General features: G+C 52.9%; 1 protein-coding gene across 1 annotated transcript in view; it reads left to right on the plus strand.

Moving 5' to 3' along the window:
* The window catches only part of Polr3e (polymerase (RNA) III (DNA directed) polypeptide E (80kD)), a 28,006-nt gene that overhangs the window by 619 nt on the left and 3,891 nt on the right, over positions 1-23,496 (plus strand). The window contains exons 2-19 of the mRNA XM_013011739.1: positions 4,005-4,008; positions 5,523-5,600; positions 6,962-7,012; positions 8,487-8,564; positions 9,170-9,285; positions 9,983-10,065; positions 11,751-11,858; positions 12,186-12,235; positions 13,258-13,377; positions 14,251-14,336; positions 14,497-14,541; positions 14,623-14,714; positions 15,712-15,832; positions 19,164-19,245; positions 20,211-20,270; positions 20,352-20,509; positions 20,829-20,890; positions 21,204-21,733. Coding sequence (XP_012867193.1) covers positions 5,565-5,600; positions 6,962-7,012; positions 8,487-8,564; positions 9,170-9,285; positions 9,983-10,065; positions 11,751-11,858; positions 12,186-12,235; positions 13,258-13,377; positions 14,251-14,336; positions 14,497-14,541; positions 14,623-14,714; positions 15,712-15,832; positions 19,164-19,245; positions 20,211-20,270; positions 20,352-20,509; positions 20,829-20,890; positions 21,204-21,733 — 1,878 coding nt within the window. The 5' untranslated portion in view covers positions 4,005-4,008; positions 5,523-5,564. The remainder of the gene's footprint in view (positions 1-4,004; positions 4,009-5,522; positions 5,601-6,961; positions 7,013-8,486; positions 8,565-9,169; positions 9,286-9,982; positions 10,066-11,750; positions 11,859-12,185; positions 12,236-13,257; positions 13,378-14,250; positions 14,337-14,496; positions 14,542-14,622; positions 14,715-15,711; positions 15,833-19,163; positions 19,246-20,210; positions 20,271-20,351; positions 20,510-20,828; positions 20,891-21,203; positions 21,734-23,496) is intronic.

Consider the following 23,496-nt stretch of genomic DNA (forward strand, 5'->3'; position numbering starts at 1 on the left):
CGATCGCCGCCTGCCCCGCAGTGCCCGGCCGCGGGCCGAGACCCCGCCTGCGGCGCGCCATCCGGGGCCGCAGCTCCCGTCTGTCTCCGTGGATCGGGAAGAAAACAGGTTGCCACGTAGTAACGAGCCTCCCCCCGGCTGACACTTCTTCCCCGGAGTCCGCTGGCGCCTGGCGTTTTTTTTTATTTTTTGCCCGTGTAGCGGATGAAAATAGGAAAGGATGACAAGGTCCGGTAGCGCTGCGGAGGCCGCGGATCACGTTCGACAGAGGCGGGACTTGAACCTGTGGAGTCGGGTTCATCGCGTCCACGTTCTTATCCACTATACCATAGTGCCTTTTATCAGAGAGGCTTGCAGCAGCTTGGTTAAGGGTATGAACAAGGCTCTTTGACATCAGCTAGACCTGGTACTTCTGTCTTGATTTCAGAATTACCCTGGGCAATGTCCTTATTCCTCTGAGCCTCAGTATCCTCCTTTTTAAGGTGAAGGTGGTAAGTCTTGATTCCTGTGGCTAAGAAAATGACTAGATGTAAGCGTTCTTGGCGCCAGGCATGTCCAGCTATTGGGAGAAGAGTGAGTTAAAAAAATCGCCCCACCACAAACTCGATGATGCATATAATTACTGTGTGTGTGTGTGTGTGTGTGTGTGTGTGTGTGTGTGTGTGTGTAATATGGGTGCATGTGCCTGCATGTTCACATACCCACGCACACTGAGATTTGAACTCAAGGCCTTGTGGTCTGACTTTGCCTTTTCAGGCTGGCGCGGTACCAGTTGAGCCACACCTCCGCTGAAGGCCTTTTGTTGGTTAATTGGAGATAGGAGTCTCAGACTTTCCTGCCCGGGTTGGCTTTGAACCTCAATCCTCCTCCTGTGACTTAGTGAAGAGTTAGGATTACTGGCCCTGTGGCTCTTGGCCTTTATTTCTGCTTTATGCTGGAGAAAACAGAAGCATTGAGAAGCCATCATGGAGTTTATATTCTGGTACAGAATACAACCAACCCCCAAGTAAATAGACAGGGAAGTTCTTGGTTATGGTAAGAACCACTCCGGAAATAGGCTGAGGAGTTGGGTGTAGCTGGAAGGGTTTGAGATGGGGTCTGGGCTTGGAGCTAATAACCAGGAGTCCTGCCCCGGAAAAGCCTTGGAGGGGTGGTGGGGTGACTACTGTCCAAGTCCTGTGCCTCCTAGAGCGTGCTGCCTGGAGCTTGGCCTGTTGGAGGTCTAGCAGGTGGCGGCCACCAGGTCAGGTAGAGATGGACTTTATGTAGGGCCTCGCTCGGGACCACGAGGAAAAGTTCGCATTCTATTTTATGACTTAGGGTTTTGATCAGGGGATGGTGAATTAAAGGTCTGAAAGAGGATCTTAGGGAAGAAGTTAGATCATTGTTCTTCAGACTAGATAAGATTTATTAGTGGAGTAGGAAATCAGCTTAAGGGATTGTCACTAGCCATTTCTTTGGGGGTGGGGGTGGGGTGCCAGTCCTGGGGCTTGAACTCAGAGCCTGGGTGTTTTCTCTGAGCTCTTTGACTCAAGGCTTGTGCTCTACCACTTTGAGCCTGAGAGCCACTTCTGGTTTTCTGGTTCTTAATTGGACTTTCCTGCCATCGCTGACTGAAAACCTCAATCCTCAGATCTCAGCTTCCTGAGTAGCTAGGGTTACATTCCTAAGCCATCAGCCTCTGGCTTGGCTTTTGCTTTTTCTTTCTTTCTTTCTCCCTCTCCCTCTCCCTTCTCTCCCTCTTCCCTCTCTTCCTCTCTCCTTCTCTTCCTCTCTCCTTCTCTCCTCTCCTCCCTCTCTGTCTCTGTTGTGGGGCTTAAACTTTGGGCCTGGGCAAGGCTAGTGCTCTACCACTTGAGCCACAGCACCATTTACAGCTTGTTCTACTTATGTGGTGTTGAGGAATCGAACCCAGGGCCTCATGTGTGCGAGGCAAGCACTCTACCACTGAACCATCTTCCTGGCCCCTTTTTCTCTCTCTTTTTTTTCTTTCTTTCCTTTTCTTTTTTTCTTTTTTTTTTTTTTGAAGTTTATTGGAAGTAAGATTTCCGTAGACTTTCCTGTCCTGGCTGGCTTCAAACCACAAGTCTCAGATGTCAGCATCCTGAGTAGCTAGGCTTACAGGTGTGAGCCACTCGCTAGCACTCCGCTAGCATTTTATTTTGAATGAACAATGGTAGAAACTGCACGGTATCTAAGTAGGCAGTTGTGGTGGCTCTCTGTGAAACCTTGCTTCAGTCATACAATGGCTCAGGTGTTCTAGTCATTGATAGGAACTTTCTTATGCTGAGTCTTAGGCTGAAAACTTGGAAAGTCACTGAGTTGGATCTTGTTGGCTAGGAGACTGGAAATGATCATTTTTAAATTTTTTTGAGCTCAAGTGTGTATGTGTCCTGGGACTTGAACTTAGCTCTCACTTAGCTTTTTCCAGTCAGGGCTGGCCCTCTTCTTTTCCTTCTACTTCTCCTTTTCTTTTGTTGGTTCTGGGGCTTGAATTCTGGGCTTGGCACTGTCCTTGAGCTCTTCAGCTCAAGGCGGGCACTCTACCTTGTGAGCCACAGAGCCACTTCCAGTTTTCTGGTGGTGTACTGGAGATTAGAGTCTCACAGACTTTCCTGCCTGGGCTGGCTTTGAACTGTGATCCTCAAATCTCAGTCTCCTGAGTAGCTAGGATTACAGGCATGAGCCACTGGCACCCAGCTGGCTCTCTTCTTGAACCACAGCGCCACTTCCGGTTTTCTGGTGATTTGTTGGAGATAAGAGTCTCACAGACTTTCCTGTCCTGGCTGGCTTGAACCTCGATCCTCAGAGCTCAGCCTCCAAACCTCAGATCTCAAACCTCCCGAGTAGCTAGGATTACAGGCATGAGCCACCGGTGCCTGGCTCACTTCTGGCATTTTTGCTAATGAATTGGAGCTGAGGGACTTTTCTGCCCCAGCTGGCTTTGAACTTCAGTCCTCAGCTCTCACTCTCCTGAGTAGCTAAGATTACAGGTGTGAGCCACCCAGGTGGTCTAGGATGATCACCTTTGCAGTGAGCCAATCACGTATGGGATCCAGAGGGAGTCATCTCATCCCATCTCAGCTGGGCTGGGCTCAGCAGAGGTCCTACCGTGTGTGTGTGTGTGTGTGTGTGTGTGTGTGTGTGTGTGTGTGTGTGTGTGTGTGTGTGTGTGTGTGTGTGTGTGTGTGTGTGTGTGTGTGTGTGTCAGCAGAGGTCCTACCGTGTGTGTGTGTGTGTGTGTGCGTGTGTGTGTGTGCGTGCGTGCGCGCGCGTGTGTACGTGTGTGCGTGTACGTGTGCATGTGTGCGCGCAGAGGTCCTACCGTGTGTGTGTGTGTGTGTGTGTGTGCGCGCACGCGTGCGTGCAGGGAGGGTAGATGCTTGCCATGCATACACACGGAGCTGAGGAGCCTTCTACCCTCCTATGTCCTCTCTGCACTGTAGCAGCTGCCTAAAATTGTTTAATGGTTCATAGTTCCCCAGCGCTCCATTCTGAAATCAGGCCTGTTCCAGGCCTGATTTCTTCCTGCTCCAGGTTTTTCTCAAACTAAATCTCCCATGGCATGCCCATGCTTCACCTTGACCATAACAAATAGGTGGTCGTGTGCTAGGCATTGGGATGTCGCACAGGACAAAGTAGACTAAAGTCCCGGCCTGTGGGTGGCGGTAGTAGTGACTTGTGATATGGAGAAAGCTGGAGCAGAGTAATGGGGACAGCGTACAATTTTGAATGGGGGGGGCTGAGATGCTCTTTAGGGCCGAGGTGACATTTGAGCAAAAGTCAAGAGAGATGCAGGAGGGATCCAGAAGGCTGTCCGCAGATAGAACAGTTCTTCAGGCCCTGAGTGCAGTGGCAGGGACAGGTGTGAGGGAAAGGGACAGGAGGCTGACCTGTGCTGCATGGGATGGAATGGGGGTCCTCCAAGGCTCTTCACGACAGAAGCCAAGCAGTGCTGGGAGAGGCCGGGTGGAAGCAGGAAGCTGTCACTGAGATCCAGCAGCAGAGCTGGTGGGACTGGGGCAGCGGGGGAGGGGAGGCAGCTCCTGCTCTCTTTGCAGATTGAGCTGAGAGGATTTTGCTGGTATTGAAGTCAAGGGTGACACCATGGCTTCAGCCTGGGTAGTTGGCAGGTTGGGGTGTGTCTGTGATAAGAGAGGGTCTTAGTGAGGGCTAAGGTGACATTGAACTAATTCCACAAGCATCAGGGTCAGGGGTCACGTTCTTGTCTGGACACACTGAGTGGTGTGGACTGCAGACTGAGGGGTACTGGGCTCCCTTCCTCAGCTAAACATGATCACCCCTTGTCCTGGGGATGAAGAGCATTCAGCCCTCTCCCCCATGGGGACACCTGCATCCTTCCCTCAGGGGCTGCCTGGAGTGACTCCTCCCCTCTCCTGGAGGACCCCCCCCCCACACACACACACATACACTGCTGTTGCTCTGTTGTCCTAACCCTTCCCTCCCTTGAGCAGCCTATGCCTCCTTCCCCTGCAGTGAGGCCCTGCCTTCCTCTGAACCCCCACTCAGTGGTCACCCCAAGGCCTGGACTTGAAGTCCACTTGATCATCTTGTACAATGGGAATGGTCAAGCCACCTCACAGGCTCCTCACACCAAACACCGAGAGAAAGTATGGGCAAACTTGACGTCTCCTGTCACTTGTTTTCTCATTTGGTAGCGCCACAGCCTCAGATATGGGTGTGGGAACGGTGGCTATGGACCAGCCACCCCGTCCTCTGATGAAACCCATAGAACCAGTCATCCCCCCCCCTCTTTTTGTCAGTCATGGGGCTTGAACTCTGGGCTTGGGCACTGTCCCTGTGCTCTTGCTCAAGGTGAGTGCTCTATCTACTGCTTGAGCCACAGCACCGCTTCTGCTTTTCTCATGGTTTTATTGGAGATGAGAGTCTCACAGACTTTCCTGTCCAGGCTGGTTTTGAACCTCAGTCCTCAGATTTCAGTCTCCTGAGTAGCTAGGATTACAAGCATGAGCCACCAACGCCCAGCTTGACTGAGTTTTTCTTTCTTCTTCCCTCCCTCCCTTATTTGTTGGTTGTGGGACTTAAACTCAAGGTGTGGGCACTGTCTCTGAGCTTTTGTGCTCAGCACTAGCACTCTACCACATTGAGCCACAGCAACAGTCCGGGTTTTCTGATTAGTCGTAGATAAGAGTCTCACAGACTTTCCTGCCTAAGTTGGCTTCAAACGTGGATCCTCAGATCTCAGGCTCCTGAATAGCTAGGATTACAGGGCTGAGCCACCAGCACCTGGCTGAGTCTCCTTGCTTGCACCCACTGCTTGGTTGTGTGTTTCCCTTCCCTCCCCCTCCCCCTCCTCCTTCCCTCTCTCTTGGTCAGTAGAAGACTGCAGTTGGCTGTCCACTGCAGACTTCACCATAGACGCAGAAGTTGGTCAGTGTTGTCTTGGGCCCCCCACTTCCCATGCAGTTTCTGTTAGAATAGGCACCCCAGTAGTGTTCAGTATTGACCAGCTGACTTCCAGGTCTCTTGCTCTGCTTTGCAGATTTGAGGCAAGGACTACGAGAGGCGTGGCTCTCCCTAGTATGGCCAATGAAGAGGATGACCCAGTCGTACAGGAGGTAACTGCTGCTGTCCATCCTCTACCAGGGCTGCTGGCAGTGCTCTGAGCCCGCCCCCCGCCCCCCTCCACAGGCCAGTGGGGGAGCTGTTGGTATCCTAGTACTCCTAGTCTTTGCCATTACCTCTACTTTCCCCAGACACTGGTGTAGCTGACCACTCCCAGGGCTCTGGTCCAGTGTCCTTACTACCAAGATCTCCCTGGTGGCTCTGACTTGGCCACATTGGCTGTTCTGCTCAGTGCCAGGCCCCGTACTGGCTCGTAGACCCTGTGGTCTCTGTTGAGGGATGGGGATGGACAATAACCCCTCCTGGGTTTTCCCAATACGGTCTTTCAGCACATGTGGCTGTGCCCTTCCCTGGGGAGCTTTGGGAGGCAAAGTCCATGACTTTCCTATACATGTCTGGAGCCTGGCTTTGAGCTGGGGGGGGTCATAGACACATATTCAGTGATTCTTCCTTATTTGGGGCTACTGCTTACTAAGTTTTTGGATTCCAGCTGTGCATTTTAGCTGCAACTACATTGTCAAAAACAAGCTATGAGGGCTAGGAATGTGGCCTAGTGGTAGAGTACTCACCTCGCATGCATGAAGCTCTGGGTTTGATTCCTCAGAACCACATAAACAGGAAAAGCCAGAAGTAGCACTATGACTCAAGTGGTAGGGCGCTAGCCTTGAGCAAAAGATGCTCGAGGACAGTGCCTAGACCTCGAATTGAAGCTCCAAGACTGGCAAAAAAAAAAAAAAAAGCTATGATGGGTGGGGATGTGGGGGCATGGTTGCTGGACAGAGTGGCAGCCAAGGGACTCTCAGTACAGAGATGGCCCTGGCATGCCTCCATTCAGATGCTGCCTCCACTGCATCTTTAAAGATGACTGAATTGTAAAGGCTCTGGGCATGTGTGCAAAGTGTTTCAGGTGGAAGGAGGAGCAAGCCAAAGCCCAGGGGTAGGAGAGAGCAGGGATCATATACATAGCTAGGAAGCAGAAGGGAAACATGGGATGGGCTTGGGGAGGCGGTTATGAAAGGACTTGCAGGCTACTTGACCATGGTGGCAGGTAGGTCCAAGAGCAAGGGGCAAGGGTGGGATTTTGTCTGTGCCTTCCTAGCTGGGAGAGAACTTGGTTGGGGCGAGCAGCGGTTGGGGCGAGCAGCTCTTGTCCTGGTTGCTCTGAGCTGTCAGGAGGGAGGTTTGAGACCTGGTTCTCTTTATTGGCCTGAGTTGAACTATTTCCTCCTTCCTAAACTCTCTCCCTCTGAGCCACTGCCCCTAATGGAAGTTCAAGGAGTGGGTTTGTGCCTGCGGTTGGGGCCTGGTGCTCTCTGCCCTGTGCTCTGGCTAAATCTTCTCCCCTTGTTTCCAGATTGATGTGTACTTGGCCAAAAGTCTGGCAGAGAAGCTGTATCTGTTTCAGGTAAATGTGGAACTGGAAGGAAAGGGGGAAGCCAAACCAGCAGGATGGCCTGGGGAACCTCGGCCTTTCTTAGTATTCTCTACCCGAGCGCAGTGGGTGCTAGCTCCCTTCCCGGGGTAGGGGGCTGCTATTAGTCTCTTCATTGGCGGGAGGAAAAGTCAGGCAGTGCTCACATCTCAGACCATACACCCAGATGTAGCTTCCAGTTCTCTTGGAAGTTTCCTCCTAATCTCTGTCTTGGTGATGCCTGCTTACGGGATTCATGTGAGGACTGGAGCATGGGGGAAAGCCATAGTGGGAACCCACAGCGATCACCTGGGTCTTGCCAGCTCTGATGCCCTCTACTTTCTGGGCCAGTAGCTTATAGTGGTGCACGTGCATTGAGCACATTTATTTATTGTCGGTCATGGGGTCTGAATTCAAAAGTGAATTTGAATTTGAATTCTGTATTGCAGTGGGAGCAAGGGAGGCTTCTGGTTGCTGCAGGCCTGGGGCAGGTGGCAGTGGTGGCATCTGCTTGTGCTAGGAAGAGGCCTGACAGCAGAGTGATGACAGTGACTTGTGGGCACTGGGCCCTGTGCTGGTCAAGCTCTGTTTGCATTGGAGGCCTGCTGCCTTCCAGAACCTGCACCCTTCCCTGTGGCCCTTATCAACCCGAAGCGCTAGGAGCTCCAGGCAGCCCAGTCTCAGGCCCTCTCGGTGGTTGGAGGAGGATCTGCACACCCAGTGCTGGCCTTTCTCTGGGCTTCGTCTGGGCTGCAGGCTGTTGCAGCAGCAAAGCTGCCCTCAGACCTGCTGAATGGAGGTGTGGGTGCTGTGTTGCTGTTGAGGGACCTTGGAGGACCACAAGGTAGTTGATCCCCAAAAGGTAGTGCTTATGCTCCTGGTTCCATCTTTCAGGCTCCCCACAGAGGCTGGAGGGTGGGAGCCGTTTGCATAAAGACAGCTTTACCCAGGGGGCATGGGGCCCAGGGAGGGCATGGCATGGGGCTGGTGAGTAGTGCGCCATCCCCCTCCCCCCAAGTATGGTGTGGGAACATGGCACAGGTGTAGCAAGAGAGAATGGGGTCACCACTTTCCCATGCCTGTTGTCCAGTTCAGCAATAAACATGACGAGGCCAGCCTTGTTTTCTATTTCTGCTCCCTTGGTTTCCTGTAAACGGAATGACCTTGGGTCCTGGGCGCTCAGACCCATGGCCATGCTGTTGATTCCTAGAACCTTGGGTACCTATTTAACTTGCTGATGCTGGGACAGGTCCCTCAAAAGTGAGAAGACCATAAAACTGCTCTGCAGAAGGCGGCTGGGAGGAGCCAGTGCCATGGGGTTGCAAGTGGAGACTTCAGGGTGCTCATGCGGGCCCTGAGTGCTCTGGACTCTCCTTGGGGTGCTGCTAGGGTGACTGTTGATTCTTGTCCAGAGCTGCTGGCTGGGCAGGATGGACTGACAGCTCCCTTCCTGCCCTTCCATCCCCAGTACCCTGTGCGTCCAGCCTCGATGACCTACGATGACATTCCACACCTCTCAGCCAGGATCAAGCCCCGGCAGCAGAAGGTGGGCTGCCCTCTGCCCCAGGAGCAGTTGGGAAAGCTGGAGAGGGGGGTGAAGGGAACAGCAGCAGCTCACAGAGTCTGCAGGGGAGGATGGGGTTTCCAGAAGCAAAGGAAGGAGCCGATCCAGATGGAGCAGATGGGCAGGTGCCAGCTCAGGCTCCCTGGACAGGACAGGGGTAGGGTGGAGGAGTCCTGACAGGAAAATCTGACCACCACCAGAGGGATGGTGAGGGGGAGTCCATGCCCGTCTATGGGAGCAGCTGGGGCTCTTGTCCTGGGTGTTCATGGCGAGAAACTCTCCTGACAAGGCCATAGCAGTCTCTGCTTCTTTTCACCCAAACTTGGAGACTGGCTGTTTCTAAAGAATCTCCCCAGTGTTAAACATTGGTGCCTAATTCACATCTTTGGTATGGAATAGGGAGATGGAAAAGGCTATGAACTCCCTGCGGGGCCCCCTTTTCTGTGACATTTCTGTTGCAGTTTGAGGTGGTGGTGTCTTCTACAAAGAGGAATATGTCAGTCTTCTAGACAGAGACTAGGTTGGGGTACCCATGTTGAGCTGTGCATTGGGTCCTCACAGGTGGGGGCGGTGTTTGGTATCCCCAGGTAGAGCTTGAGATGGCCATCGACACCCTGAACCCCAACTATTGCCGCAGCAAAGGGGAGCAGATTGCACTGAATGTGGATGGCACCTGTACCGATGACACCAGCACGTATTCCTCGTGAGTCCCCAGACCCCCGCCCCCCAAGTCTACAGGGACCAGCCTTGGAGACTGGTTCTCTGTTTGCCACTGCCCCACCGCTGGGCACTCCAGTGTTCCCCACCTCCTCCCAAGCTGGCCCCTAGAGACTGCCCACCACAAACAAGGCTGTGAGGTTTTTTTCTCTCTCTCTCTCTTCCTTTCTTCCTTCCTTCCTTCCTTCCTTTCTTTCTTTCTTTCTTTCTTTCTCTCTCTCTCTCTCTCTTTCTTTCTTTCTTTCTTTCTTTCTTTCTTTCTTTCTTTCTTTCTTTCTTTCTTTCTTTCTCTCTCTCCCTCCCTCCCTTCTCTCTCTCTCTCTCTCTCCCTCTCTCTCTCTCTTTCTCTTTCTTTGCCAGTTCTTGGACCTGAACTCAGAGCCTATGTGCTGTCCTTGGCCTTCTTTTTTGTTCAAAGTTAGCGCTCTACTACTTGAGCCACTGACTTTCCTGCCTGAGCTGACTTCAAACCATGATCCTCAGATCTCATTCTCCTGAGTAGCTAGGATTACAGGCATGAGCCCCGTGGCTGTGGGTTTTCTATCTATTGACTCCCTGCCCAAGGCAGACAGAGGCTGCCCTTAGCCTTGGTGCTGGTCCCTGGTTGGTGCATTTCCTAAGTTGGGCTGGGCTCTCCAGGCTCATCTGGAGCTTGACATCCTTCTCCCTATGCTCCCTTCCAGGAAGCTGATGGATAAGCAGACCTTCTGCTCTTCCCAGACGACCAGCAACACGTCCCGTTATGCAGCTGCACTGTACAGGCAAGGTATGGGGCCAGAGAGATCTCAGACCTTGTCCATGTGCACCTTGTGTTTGGCACCTGCTTCCCCTGAGCTGGACCTGCAGACACTAGCCGGTGTGAGAATGAACTGAGGTTTCTAGGGTACTAAAAGGCACTATTTTGGGGGACAGTGCCCAACTTGATAGGATTAGGACTCCAGGCTCGTTTCCTCTTGGTCACAGGTACTCAAGTGCAGCGTAGTATTATTAAATTTGAGGTCAGGTGGTAGAATTTAGTACAAGTTATTAGGACCCAGTGATTCTATTCACGAGAGCCCCAAAGTGGAAGCAACCCAAAGGTCACCAGCCTATGAGTGAGTAAACACAGCAGCAGCATTAGCTGGCCCGTGCCATCATGACGCCCTGACAGACTGTCCCCAGATGAGTCTTGACAGCTCTGAACTCGGTGGAGGAGGCCGGGCTCAGAGGACCACACAGTCTGTGCCCTCTTTTGTGTGAAATATCTAGAATAAGCAGAACCACAGAGACAGAGCCAGTTGGCTTCCAGGCTGGAGGGAAGGACGAAGTGAGGACTAACTGGTTCTTTATTGGGTGATGAAAATGAGCTAAAATTGATTGGCACTGCTGGCATGGTTGTAAATATATTAACATATCCAGTGGTACACTACATAAAACTAATGTAAACCCCAGGAAATGAGAACAAAATCAAAAGCAGGGTCAAAGAACTATAGTCTTGGCTTTTTTTCCCCCTTCATGGCTAGCACTCTACCACTTGAGCCGCAACCTCTTTTGGCTTTTTGGTGATTAGAGATAAGAGTCCCAAGGATTTTGCTGCCAGGGCTGGCTTTAAATTGCGATCCTCAGATCTTAGCCTCCTGAATAGTTGGATTACAGGCGTGAGCCACTGGTGCCCCGCTTACTTAGTCTTTGATTTTGAACTGTATCTCAAGGTTGTAGTTTTTTAAAGCCACATTTCCTGTAGTCAGAATCATATACTCCTGCACTGTACTGTAGCAGGCAAGCTACTTCTGCAGCCACATTAGCATTCGCAAATCGGGGAAGAATGAAAAGGAGCGTTACTGAGTGTCAATGGCTTACACTGTAATCCTAGCTACTCAGGAGGCTGAGATCTGAGGATGGCAGTTTGGAAGCCAGCCTGGGCAGGAAAGGCTGTGGGACTCTTCCACCAGGAAACCGGAAGTATAGCTGTGGCTCACCGTTGTAGAGTGCTGTCCTTGAGCAGAAAAGCTCAGTACTGTCCAAAAAAAAGAATGGGGGCTGGGAATGTGGCTTAATGGTAGAGTGTTTGCCTAACATGCATGAAGCTCTGGGTTTGATTCCTTAGACCACATAAACAGAAAAGGCTGGAAACAGTACTGTGGCTCAAGTGCTAAGAGTGAGCAAAAGAAGCTCAGGGACAGTACCCAAGCCCTGAGTACAAGCCCTAGGACTGACAAAAAAAAGAAAAAGAGAGGAAATCTATTTCCTTGTGGAGTGGGGTAGTGGGAGGAGTCTGGTTAGCTACCCAGGAAGGCAGGAACCAGTAATTCCAGGGAGGCAGGGGGACTGGTTGGGAGGTGGCCTGCAGAAAGTGGCTTTGAGCAGAAACTTTTTGGCTGTCGGCCAAACTGGACTTTGGTGACTTGAGCCAAGCTGGGTGTATTGGCTTTGGTTCCTAGAGGCAGATTCAAGCCCATCTTCCTCTGCCAGGTGAGCTCCACCTGACGCCTTTACATGGCATTCTACAGTTGCGGCCTAGCTTCTCCTACCTGGATAAGGCAGATGCCAAGCACCGTGAGAGGGAGGCGGCCAACGAGGGTGAGCCCTGGCTTCCCTGCCATGCTGTCTTGTCTTCTGTCTGTGGTTTTGGCGGGGTGGCTTGGGTCAGGTTGGGGGACGCTTAGCATCCCTCTGTCCACTCTTGTTACCCCCACACTTGAAGCAACCAAAAAGTCTCACATTTCCATATGACCTGGGGGTAATAACTGTTCCCAGTGGAGACTGCCATTTAGGCATCTGTCTGTTGATTGCTGGCGAGTTCCAGGCGCCTGATCAGTTTCTTGAGGGTAATACTGAAGCAGGGCAGGGCAGGGCAGGGCAAGCAGCCCCAGCAGAGCTGTTAGTGGCTGCTTGCTTCCCTTGCAGCCGGGGACTCTTCACAGGACGAGGCGGAAGAAGATGTGAAGCAGATCACGGTGAGCTCTGGCCCTGGGTGAGGGAAACAGCTTGCACTGAAGGATAGCAAAGGGTGGAGGGCCTGAGCCACAAGGGGCCTACCTGCTCTGGGCGTGGGGGGCATTCCTTCCTGTTGGGTGGCTGGAGGCCAGCTGGCCACCTCTGCTCAGCTAGCTGAGTTGTTGCTCTTAGCAGAACAGCTTTGTTCTATGCAGGAGGGGGACCCTATATACTCTGGTTGTCTTTCTTTTTTTTGGTTCCAGTCCTGGGACTTGAACTCAGGGCCTAATCTTTTTTGCTCAATGCTAGCATTCTACTACTTGATCCATAACACTACTTTGGGCCTTTTTTGGTGATTAATTGATGATAAGAGTCTCAGACTTTTCTTCCTGAGCTGGCTTCAACCCATGATCCTCAAATCTCAGCTTTCTGAGTAGCTAGGATTCCAGGCATGAGCCATCGGCGCCTGGCATGTGGTTGTCTTAAATAGGAAGCTACGGCCTAGGGATCGCCAGTGAGCTCACAAGGCCCCATGTTTATTACGTGATTCCCCTGTACTTTCAGTGGTGCACGGATGACTAGTCACCACCTTAGTGCTTTATCCCAGCCTTTGAGAGAGATGATGAGAATATTAACGGTGTGTCAGGATCCCCCGTTGAAGTGGCTGTAGGTTGCCGTGAGTTTTAAAAGAGAAGTATTGCACAAATCTCAAGAGGCTGACCTGTGGACTGGACGCTGGCTCATCTAACGGATGGTGGAGCCTAAACTGACGATGGTAGCGGGGCTGCAGGAGTCTTGTCCTCTCTGGCAGCTTGTTGGGTGTCCTTACATAGGCTAAGGGTATATTTACGAACCCCATGAGCCTCATGGCAGGACAGATGGAAGCCAGAGCTCTCTTGCCCTGGTCTATCGGAGTGGCTCATAGACAGGATGTGGGTGCCTGTATCAGGAAATGAAGAGCAAGGAGGCGTGGGAATGCCTCCGTGTGGGGCACAGCTTCGGGAAAGCGACAGGCTGAAGGCATGTCACCCCCCACCCCCAGGTGCGGTTTTCAAGGCCGGAGTCGGAGCAGGCCCGCCAACGGCGAGTGCAGTCATATGAGTTCCTGCAGAAGAAGCAGGCGGAGGAGCCCTGGGTCCAGCTGCACTACTGTGGCCTGAGGGTGAGCAGCCCCCACTCTCTTCTCCTCTGCCTCACTTCAGTGCTAAGTCCTGGCCAAGTAGCAGGGAAGTCCTGTGGGTACTTGGTGTTTCTTCTTCTACCCATCCCGCTTAGCTTGCGCCAGGTGTGGGGGTGGAGAGGCCAGCCTAGGGTTCCTGTTTTTTGGGGGCGGGGATCTCCCTCAGGGCACTCGTGGAGTGGGAACAGCTTGCTGGGCTCACAGTGGGGCTAGTGTTTGGTTACATCGCTGTCATCGGGTGCCACCCTAGAGCATCTGCCATCTGTCGCAGGCCTCAAGGTTCTCTGTGTACCTTGGGGCGGGGGGTGGGGGGGAGGGAGGGGATTGATTTGCTCTGTGCCCAATTTTTAGTTCATACACTGGCTTTGGAACCTTACCTTAAAACTGCATGAGAGGCGAGCAGTTGAATATTAGCTCCCCATGCTCGTTTCTCTGGAGCCTTTTGGAAGAGGTTTTTACTCACAGAGCCTCAGACTCAGGGTCAGACTTTCTGTATATACTGTGTATTTCCTACCTTGTGAGTGTAGGCAAGTTACCTAAACCTCTCACCTCTTCTCCTTGTCTGTAAAATGGGAATGGTAAAACTTGGTAGAGTTACTTTGTAGATGAGCTGAGCATATGGCTAGCCATTGGAGTGACCAGAGCCTGCTGCTCAGAGTCTGAGCTAGGATTTGGCTGTTGCTGATAGTGTTTCTGTGTTATAGATAGGGTGTCAAGCAAGGCCTGGGGTCCTGGGCTCAGGTTGAATGGGCCTGAGTCTAGAGTGGGAGGTGAGGCAAAGGTTGAGGGCAGGATTGGAGAGAGGCCTGGAGGGGGGCGTTGCCTGACCTCTCCATCCCATCCCTCCCCGAACAGGATAGCCGCTCAGAGCATGAGCGGCAGTACCTGCTGTGCCAGGGCTCCGGTGGGGTGGAGAACACAGAGCTCGTCAAGTCGCCCAGGTGAGACTGGCGGATGCTGGGACCAAGGCCCCTTCTCTACGTGGGGCAGGGGAGGAAGGGCTTCACCTGGAGCAGCCACTGAGGAAGCTCCTTCCTGTCCGGCAGTGGCTGGTGCTCACGGGGAAGGGTAGAGCTTTTGATCATAGCCATTTTCCTGCAGTGAATACCTCATGATGCTGATGCCACCCAGCCCGGAGGAGGAGAAGTGAGTAAGGGGCTGGGGCTTCTTCCTCACTCCCCTCACCCCCAGCCTCCTCTAACCCGTCACTCACTCCCATGATAACAGAGACAAGCCTGTGGCCCCCAGCAACGTTCTGTCCATGGCCCAGCTGCGGACACTGCCCCTGGCCGACCAGATTAAGATCCTAATGAAGAATGGTAGGTACAGGGGACCCCAGTTCTACCCACTACTGCAGACATGAGTCTGTGGGACAGTCTGAGGTCTCAGGACAAAGCCAGAGGCCCCGCTCCCCAGAGCGCCCAGCTCTGCAGCGCCATCCTGGGCAGGGTAGCAGGCTCCGCTCCATAACTCTGAGCCTTCTTTGACATCTGCCTACTCTGGGGACCTGCAGTAGGTTACTCGACTTTCTGAGTCTCAGATTGTCTATAAAAAAAGTTGAGGATTGTGGTTGGGGGCATGGCTCAGTTGGTAGAGTGCTAGTCAGTGAGCAAAAATACCAGGTGCTGAGTTTGAGACCTGGTCTTGGACCTAAAAAGAAAGCAGCTCACGATGCTTGGGAGGGTTCAAGGATGAGGCGTCTGCAGGGCTGAGTCCTGCATATGACTGGGGACTTGGGTCATTTTAGTGGTAAAGTTCTTCCCCCTGCCCGATATCTGGGTGTCTCCCGCTTTGCCCAGTTGGGACGGCCTTCTTAAAGGCTGAGGGGCTGCCAGCTGGTTCATTGCCAACCCAAGCCCTGGGATCCTCCTCTGAGGTGCCACATGCGTTTCCCTTTGTGCTTGGCAGTGCCAGCAGACCCTGGCATTCTTCAGGGCACTCGGGGCCTTCCCCAGCCTGTGCCCATGCTCGCTTGGGCCAGCAGAGCAGTGACAAAGGGCACAAATACGGAGCCAGAGGTCTGGGTTGAAATTCTGGCTCTGCCACTTTGTCAGGGCCAGGTAAGCATGAGTTTGAACCTTCTCTAGGCTGAGGAGTGAGTCTTCTTCCTCCTTTATGTTTGTTTGCCTTCCTCGCTGATTGCTTCTTGCCCACGAGCAGTCAGCCAGCGACAGCCATCACTGTTCAGGATGCCCCTGTTACTCTTGTTCAGAGGCGGCTACGGGAACCTGGGGCTGGGCAGACTGTGACAGGGAGAGGGGAGGGCCAGGCCTCTCCTTGGGTCTCCTGAGCCTTTGTCTCCTATGTTTACTTCAGTGAAGGTCATGCCTTTTGCCCATTTGATGAGCCTGCTGGGCCCCTCGGTGGACTCCGTGGCTGTTCTGCGTGGCATCCAGAAGGTGGCGATGTTGGTCCAAGGAAACTGGGTGGTGAAGAGGTAAGCTGCTCTGGATGATCCATTTAAGTTCGATGTAATTGATGATTTCTTGGGTCTAAACCCTGCCATAATATTTTCTACATACTCTGCCTATAATTAGTATTTTTAATGTTATTTAGAAAAATATTTTAAAAATTGGAATGGAGAAAGCTGTCTTTATTTGAGAGACATTTGTCAGAGACATCTTGAAATATTTTCCTACCCTCCAAAGAAAAGTGAAATTCTTCAGGCACTCAGATCACCCCACTAGGACATGGGTGGCTTTTTGTATGGCCAGGTGGCCAAGGGAACATAGCAGCTGCTGGAAACGTGCAGGAACCAAGGGAATTCTGAGTCTCCAGGTACTCCTCCTGTCTGTGCTGTTTGCCCTCTGTTTCCTCTCCAGAGGCATAAGGTAGTTCAGGAGGAAAGAATGAAGTTTCTGTTCTCCAGTTTTGGTGGCTGAATGGATATTACATTCATTTTACCTTCTACTAGGTTTGGTTTTGTGTGTGTGTACGGGAACTGAGACTTGAACTCTCCCTTGGCTTTTTCGCTCAAAGCTGGCATTCTACTATTGGCGCTAAATTGCCTTCAGTCCAGCCTTTGGCTGGCTAATGGAAGATTGTCTTACAGACTTTTCTACCCAGATTGGCTTTGAACCTTGATGCTCAGATCTCAGCCTCCTGCATAGCTAGAATTACAGACATGAGCCACTGTCCTGGCTTTGTCTTGTTTTTGTTTAAAGGCAGGGTATTATTGTGGAATCCAAGCTGGCTTGAACTCAGAATCTCCTAACCAGGTCTCTGGTGCCTGGGATTATAGACATGGGCATATATGTGTACTGCAATACCTGGGTGTCTTTTTGTGTTTTGTTTTTTTCATTTTGATTCTTTAGTGGTTACATTGTAGTTTCAGCTTGCAATCATCGCTTTTTACCCTCTTTTAAGATAGTTCAGAATCTTAGATTGGTTTGTTTATCCTTCTCTGCTCTCTGCTGCAGGGTTGGTGTATTTTTCTTCTGACTATACTCCCCACAAGCCAAAACTTAACCAGTTAGCTGTCTTTATATCTGCTCACATGTTTCTTTCCCTTCTTCTGCTTGTTATTCCTGAATCACTTCTGTTTGTTTCTATCAGAATAATGTCCTTCTGCCTGAAAAGTGCTTTATCTGGAAACGTCTGGTGTGTGTAGCGGGTTGGGTGGGTACTAGGGCTTCAAGTCTGGGCCTGGATGCTGTTTTTTAAACTTTTTTTTTTTTTCCGGTTGTGGGGCTCGAACTCTGGGGCCTGGGCGCTGTCCCTGAGCTCTTCAGCTCAAGGCTAGTGCTTTACCACTTGAGCCACAGAACTACTTCTAGTTTTCTGGTGGTTTATTGGCGATAAGAGTCTCACAGACTTTCTTTCCCAGGCTGGCTTTGAACCACTATCCTCAGTCTCAGCCTGAGTAGCTAGGATTATAGCCGTGAGTCACTAGCGCCTGGCTTGTTTTTTAGCTTTTTTGCACAAGGCTGTGCCACTGAGCCACACGTCCACTTACAGCTTTTTGATGGTTAATTGGAGACAAGAGTCTCATGGACTTGACTGCCTGCTCTGGCTTGGAATCACAATTCTCAGATCTGAGCCTCCTGAGCGAGCCCTGCTCACTTTTCTTCTTGAAGAATGTTTTTATGGAACGTAGAATTAATTCCTGAGGTGATTTCTTCCCTTCACACACAAAGATTTGCCCTGTGCTGACTTTGTTTTTGTTAGAAGTCTACTGGCAGTCTGATCCTTGTTGAGTTGAGGTCTTCCTTTGTTTACCTTAGGCTGCTTGGGAGAGTTTGTCTTGCTGCAGTTTCTTTACACCATGGCAGAGGGTGGATTTCTTCTTCCATGGCCTCTTTGGGTTCATAGTTGATAAGTTGTGACTGGATGCCATTCCATAGTTTCCTTTCTCCTGTGCTTCCTCCCCTGACTGCCATTTCCCACCGTATGTCCCTAGTGCCCATTATGGCTTCTAGCACACGCAGCCCCCTTAGTAAATACAGGGTGTCACTTGAAGTAAGTATATTGGTAAAAACTCACTTTTTTTGAGTAATGTGGTGCTAAGGTAAATAGTACAGTGAAGTGTCAGAAGCTGTACTTTTTTTTTAAGCTGCACATTTTTTTTTTCAAAAACGAATTCACTGCACAAAGTTCCATCATTTCACAATGGGTTGTCCAAAGCCGTTTATAAAGTGCGTTTGTGTTACTGCTCCGTGGTGGTGCCCTTTCAGTGTGCTGCCTGTTGTCCTCATTTGCCCAGACGTTCCCTGTGGAAGAGCTTTGCCCTGGCCCTTCATCCCTTGTTAAGGGACACTTACCTATGCCACATAACTCTGCCACAGAATCCGCGAGTGGCCGTCCCATCACGCACCTAAGGACTAGCCCAGGGGCAGGGTATCGGTGTCTCACTGCAAGTCCTCCACAGAGCTGTTGTTTGTTTTGTTCTGGTTGGTGTGTGCGCACATAACGTGCCACATCCCCATATCCATGAAGCTCAACTGTTTTATTTTGATGGTATTGACATTGGAACTCAGGGCCTTGCATGTGCTTTGCAGAGCCTCTCCCATTTGAGCCATGCTCCCAGCCCTGGAGGTCAGCTTGAGTGCATAGGTCCTAGGTGTCTGCTGGCCCAGGACTGGACAGGGGGCAAGAGGACCTTCAAGCAGAGGCACCAAGCCAGGGGAGCGGAGGCCAGGCCAGGGCTAAGGATGGGATGGGGTGGAGTCACACTGGAGACCCTCTAGCTTTTACCCTGTCGTTCCCAATGTTTGCCAGGCCCATCCTCTGATCTGTGACTTCAGCTCACACATACCTGCCCAAAGGCCTTTGTATCTTTAATTATAATTTATTTAGTATCTGGAAGTAGTCCTACCAAGAGGTTTTTGTTTCGTTTTTGCTGCCAGTCCTGAAGCTTGAACTTAAGGTCTGGGTGCTGGCCCTGAGCTTTGTGCTCCAATCTAGCATTCTGCCATGAAGCCATAGCTCCACTTGTGGCTTTTTGGTGGTCAATTTGAGATAACGGTTATGGGGATTTTCCTGCGCAGGCTGGCTTTGAACTACCATTCTCAGATCTGAGCTCTTGAATAACTAGGATTACAAGCCTATGCCCCGGTGCCTGGCTTACAAAGAGGTTTAATCCATGAATGAGTATAATGCATCTTGTTTAGTATCACCTTGATGCCATATATAACTTTACATGGATTTCCCCTGTGGGCTCTGGGCAGAGTTCTTGGGGTGCAGTGTGGCATACTGCCCTTTCTCACGAGGGGGGGGGTCGAGGATCGAGGATGGGGACTGACCAACTCCTCCTTCCCCTTGTCTGGCAGTGACATCCTGTACCCCAAGGACTCCTCCAGCCCTCACAGCGGGGTCCCTGCTGAGGTGCTCTGCCGAGGCCGAGACTTTGTGGTAAGTACCCAGGTTTTGGCCCTGGTGCAGGTGTGGAAGCTGCCCTGCGAGCTTCCCCTCTGCCTTTCTCCTTCCTCAGACCCTTTGTTCATTGGCCAAGCAGTACTTTACCAGTCTTGCCTGCATTGTGGATCTGGGCAGATGAGAGTGGTAGATTTCTAGTGGTCATGAATAATTGGGCACTCTGGCCCTACGGAGTCCATAACCTACAGGGTCCAGGACGTGTGGCTCCCCTCCCAGATGCAGAGTTTAAACGCCCCTGCAGGGTGCCAGGCTCCAGGTCTTAGGGATTTGCACTGCCTCCTTAGAGCTTGGAGCTTCCTGAAACTTGTCCTTTGGAGCTGTCCATGGTGACTTCTGCCCACCCACGGGCCGGCCTTGTCCCAGGGAGCTTGGAGTCGGTGATTTCTCGCAGTTCTTGTGGGCAGTTAGTGGGTCTGGTGGGTGTGACTTCATCTGTGGGGTCCAAGTGCCTCAAATCCCCATGCCCAGTGCCCACCCCCTCTGCAGGGAAAGGGCTAGATCTCAGACACCCACCCTCACCTCTGCCAGGTACCCTGTGAAGAAGGCAGGGGATGTGAGAATTTCCAGGGTGGGGTGAGGCTCGCGGGGTGTGGGGGGTTTCCGTGAAGTGGCACGCCAGGCTGCCCATGCAGAGTGCCCGGGGTCGTGCCAGGCCCAGAGTCGCCTACCAAATCGTGACATGTTTCAGGAAGCACTGGGGATGTGGCAATGACGAGGTGGACAGAGCCTGGCTTATGGGGCGCTTTGGTCCCTGTGGAGTAGAAGATGGACTCTGTACCAGCAGAGGGGTGGAGGAGACACAGAGGTGGAGGACTCGCTGCCAAGGCCCGTGGCTGGGGCAGAAGTGTGCGGAGCACCCTGGGTCCATGTGCCCAGGGCTGCTGCAGGCTCCAGCCGTCCTCTCACACCACCTCTGGGAACCTGCTGCTTTTCTCCCTCAGATGTGGAAGTTCACACAGAGCCGCTGGGTGGTGAGGAAGGAGGTGGCAGCAGTGACCAAGGTAAGTGACGTCCTCCCGAGCCCCGGGGCCCGCTTGCCAAAGGCCCCCAGGAGGGTGGGCCTCACTCGCTCCTCCCTGCAGCTCTGCGCGGAGGATGTGAAGGACCTGCTGGAGCACATGGCTGTGGTGAGGGTCAACAAAGGCTGGGAGTTCATTCTGCCCCACGATGGGGAGTTCATCAAGAAGCATCCAGATGTGGTTCAGCGGCAGCACATGCTATGGACGGGCATCCAGGCCAAGTAAGAGTTGCAGGGTGGGATGAAGGCAGAGCCAGGAGGCAGGCGAGAGCCACGGCCCTGAGCAGTTCTCCGTGCTGGTGGATAGCCCCCGAACCCTCCCAACACAGGACCCATACTGGTCACAGCCCCCAGTGAGCAGAGCTGCGAGTTCCCGTGGCCTTGGGAAGGGAGGGAGAGGCATCGGGCCCTGGCATCACCTGCCCTGGCCCAGCTCTGCTGCTGTCCAGGGACTACAGCGTCTGGGCTTCGAGGGCTTGAGCGTATTAAGCAGCAATCAGGGTCATGCCTTAGAGTTCAAATGCTTCTCTTTTCTTTCCAGGTTAGAAAAAGTCTATAATCTTGTGAAGGAGACCATGCCAAAGAAGCCAGACGGACAGGCAGGTGGGTGGGGCTTTGGGCCAGGTAAACCTAGCTCAGTCCTTCTGGCCCAGAATATAGGTCTTGGTGGGGATGTGTGGCTTTCGCTGTTCCCCTCCCTTCTTCCTTCCACAGTCAGCGGGGGGCAGCCCCTGAGGCCTGTGTCCTCCGGAGCTGGGTGTGGGCTCTGTCCAGTCTAGAGATTGGCGATGCCACTCCACACGTGGAACTTGACATACCACAGCCTCCTTCCTCCTGGAGGGGTAGCCCAGTCCCACCTGAGCCCGGTGTGGGAGAGAAAGCACTTGGCTCCTGACGTCAGCCCTTCACCCCACAGGGCCTGCGGTGCTGATCTCCGGGGAGCAGCGAGTCCAGGTAGCCAAAAGCAAGGCCCAGCAGAACCACGTACTTCTGGAGCGGGAACTGCAGCGGCGGAAGGAGCAGGTGCAGGGACCTGCAGTCCTGACCAGTGTGCAGATCAAGCAGGAGCCACTGAGTGAGGAGGGAGAGGATGAGGATGAGCAGGATGTGGAGGAGGAGGAGCCCATGGACACCACACCCAGTGGAGGTGGTGGCCTCAGCAACAGGCTGGCCAATGGGCTTCCTGCCGGGCGGGCTCTGGCCGGGGACAGCTTCAATGGGCACCCGCCCCCCGGCTGTGCCAGCACCCCCGTAGCCCGGGAACTCAGGGCCTTTGTGACGGCCACCTTTCAGAGACAGTTTGTGCTCACACTGAGTGAACTGAAACGCCTCTTCAACCTGCACCTGGCCAGCCTGCCGCCCGGCCACATGCTCTTCAGTGGCATCTCGGACCGCATGCTGCAGGACACAGTGCTGGCCGCGGGGTGCAAGCAGATACTGGTGCCTGTAAGTAGAGGCTGTGCCCGAGCACAGTGCATTGTGGGGGGTAGAGGGGTGTGGTGTTGATGGGCTTCTAGAAGCTCCACATGAGTGGGCAGCGCCCTCAGCACGTGTGTGGTGGCTACATGAGTACCTCAGTGGGGCTCCACATCCCCCTCTGAAGTGGGGTGCTGCTAGGTTTTGTGTCACAGGACTTTGGGAAGAACCACATGGGGCTTGAAGGGCGTGGCTCGCGGTGAGGGTTAGTGAATAGGCTCTTCTTGTGGAGATCTCACCTCCCGGGAAGCAAGTTAAGGGTTACTGCATTGCATGCTTCAGTGACCATGAATCAAGCCTTCTCCACAGCTTGGACGTGGGTCCTGGTGGGCCACTGGTACCCAGGCTTTTGTCCTGCCAGCCAGGAGGCCTGTAATGGCGGCATTTGGTGGAGCCCTGTGTGTGGATGTGGTCCTTTGGCAGGGATGAGGTGCCCAGCCATAGCCTAAAGGAGACCATGGTGGAGGCTTTCTCCTCCTAGGCACTACTCAGCCCTGGCAGCAAATGGGCTAAGGGGAGGCAGCCCACCTCTCAGATGAGGGAGAGTTGACGTGGATAGCGCCAGGGCCCGGTGACCCCTGTGGTACTCAAGGCCAGTGGGGAGCAGAAACTAGGGCAGGAGGCCCTGTGGATCCCAGGCCGGCCAGCCGCCTCCCGGGGCCTGGCCCTGTTGGCAGGGAGCCTCCTTGGCAAGGTCTCTAGAAGGTACTGAGATTTGGGGCCCAGCAGGTGGGTGTCGCTCTCTGCTGACCCTTCTGTGTGCGCTGGGCCGCATGAGGGCAGGGCATCAGCCTGATGTCTGTGAGTTGCCTGCCACAGGCACGGGCTGGGCAGGTGCGGAGGGTATGGGCTGCTCAGGTGTCCTGGCACTCTCCCCGCACCTGCGCATCCTCCTCCTTGGTTGGCCCGGTCTCTGCAGGGAGCCCCCAGGTCTTGACTGGCCAAGAGGCTTCTCTTTTTACATAAGAGAGGAAGCCTAGGAAAAGCAAGGAGACTCTCACTTTAAGCTGAGTGCGATAGCCTTGCTTGTGATCCCAGAATTGTAAGTTGGAAGCCAATTTGGGCTAAGGAAACCCTGTCTCAAAAAGAGGGCCACGTGGGGCTGGGAAGGTGGCTCAGTGGTAGAGCGCTTGCCTTGCATGCATGAGGCCCTGGGTTCGAATTCTCAGCACCACGTAAGCAAAAAGAAAAAAATCTGGGAAGTAGCGCTGTGGCTCAAGGGTAGAGCGCTAGCCTTGAGCTGAAGAGCTGAGGGACAGCGCCCAGAGTTCAAGCCCCACAACTGGACCCAAAAAAAAAAGAGGCACATGTGCCAGTGGCTCATACCTATAATACTAGCTGCTGAGGAGGCTGAGATCCAAGGATTAAAGTTGAAAGCCAGCCTATGCAGAAAAGTGAGATTCTTAGCCCCAGTTAACCATCACAAAGCTGGAAGTGGGGATGTGGCTCCACTGGAAGAGCACCAGCCTTGAATGAAAAGAGCTCAGGAACAGCACCCAGACCCCGAGTTCCAGCACCAAAAAACAAAACAAAACGCTACCCTGTTCTTCGTCAGCTGCACGGCCTTGGCTTGCCTTCTTCCTCTTGGAGACATGGGCTCAGCAGTACTCTGGTACTGCATGGTTTCTTATGATTAATTGATACTGTATAAAGCCCACATCAGCGTTTCCAGAACTGTGGCTACTCATGGTTTGGGGAAACCCCTCCCCCCGTTTTTTTCTTCTCCCCTCTGT

Source organism: Dipodomys ordii, unplaced genomic scaffold (genome assembly GCF_000151885.1).
Source record: "Dipodomys ordii isolate 6190 unplaced genomic scaffold, Dord_2.0 Scaffold14, whole genome shotgun sequence".
Classification (NCBI taxonomy): Eukaryota; Metazoa; Chordata; class Mammalia; order Rodentia; family Heteromyidae; genus Dipodomys; species Dipodomys ordii.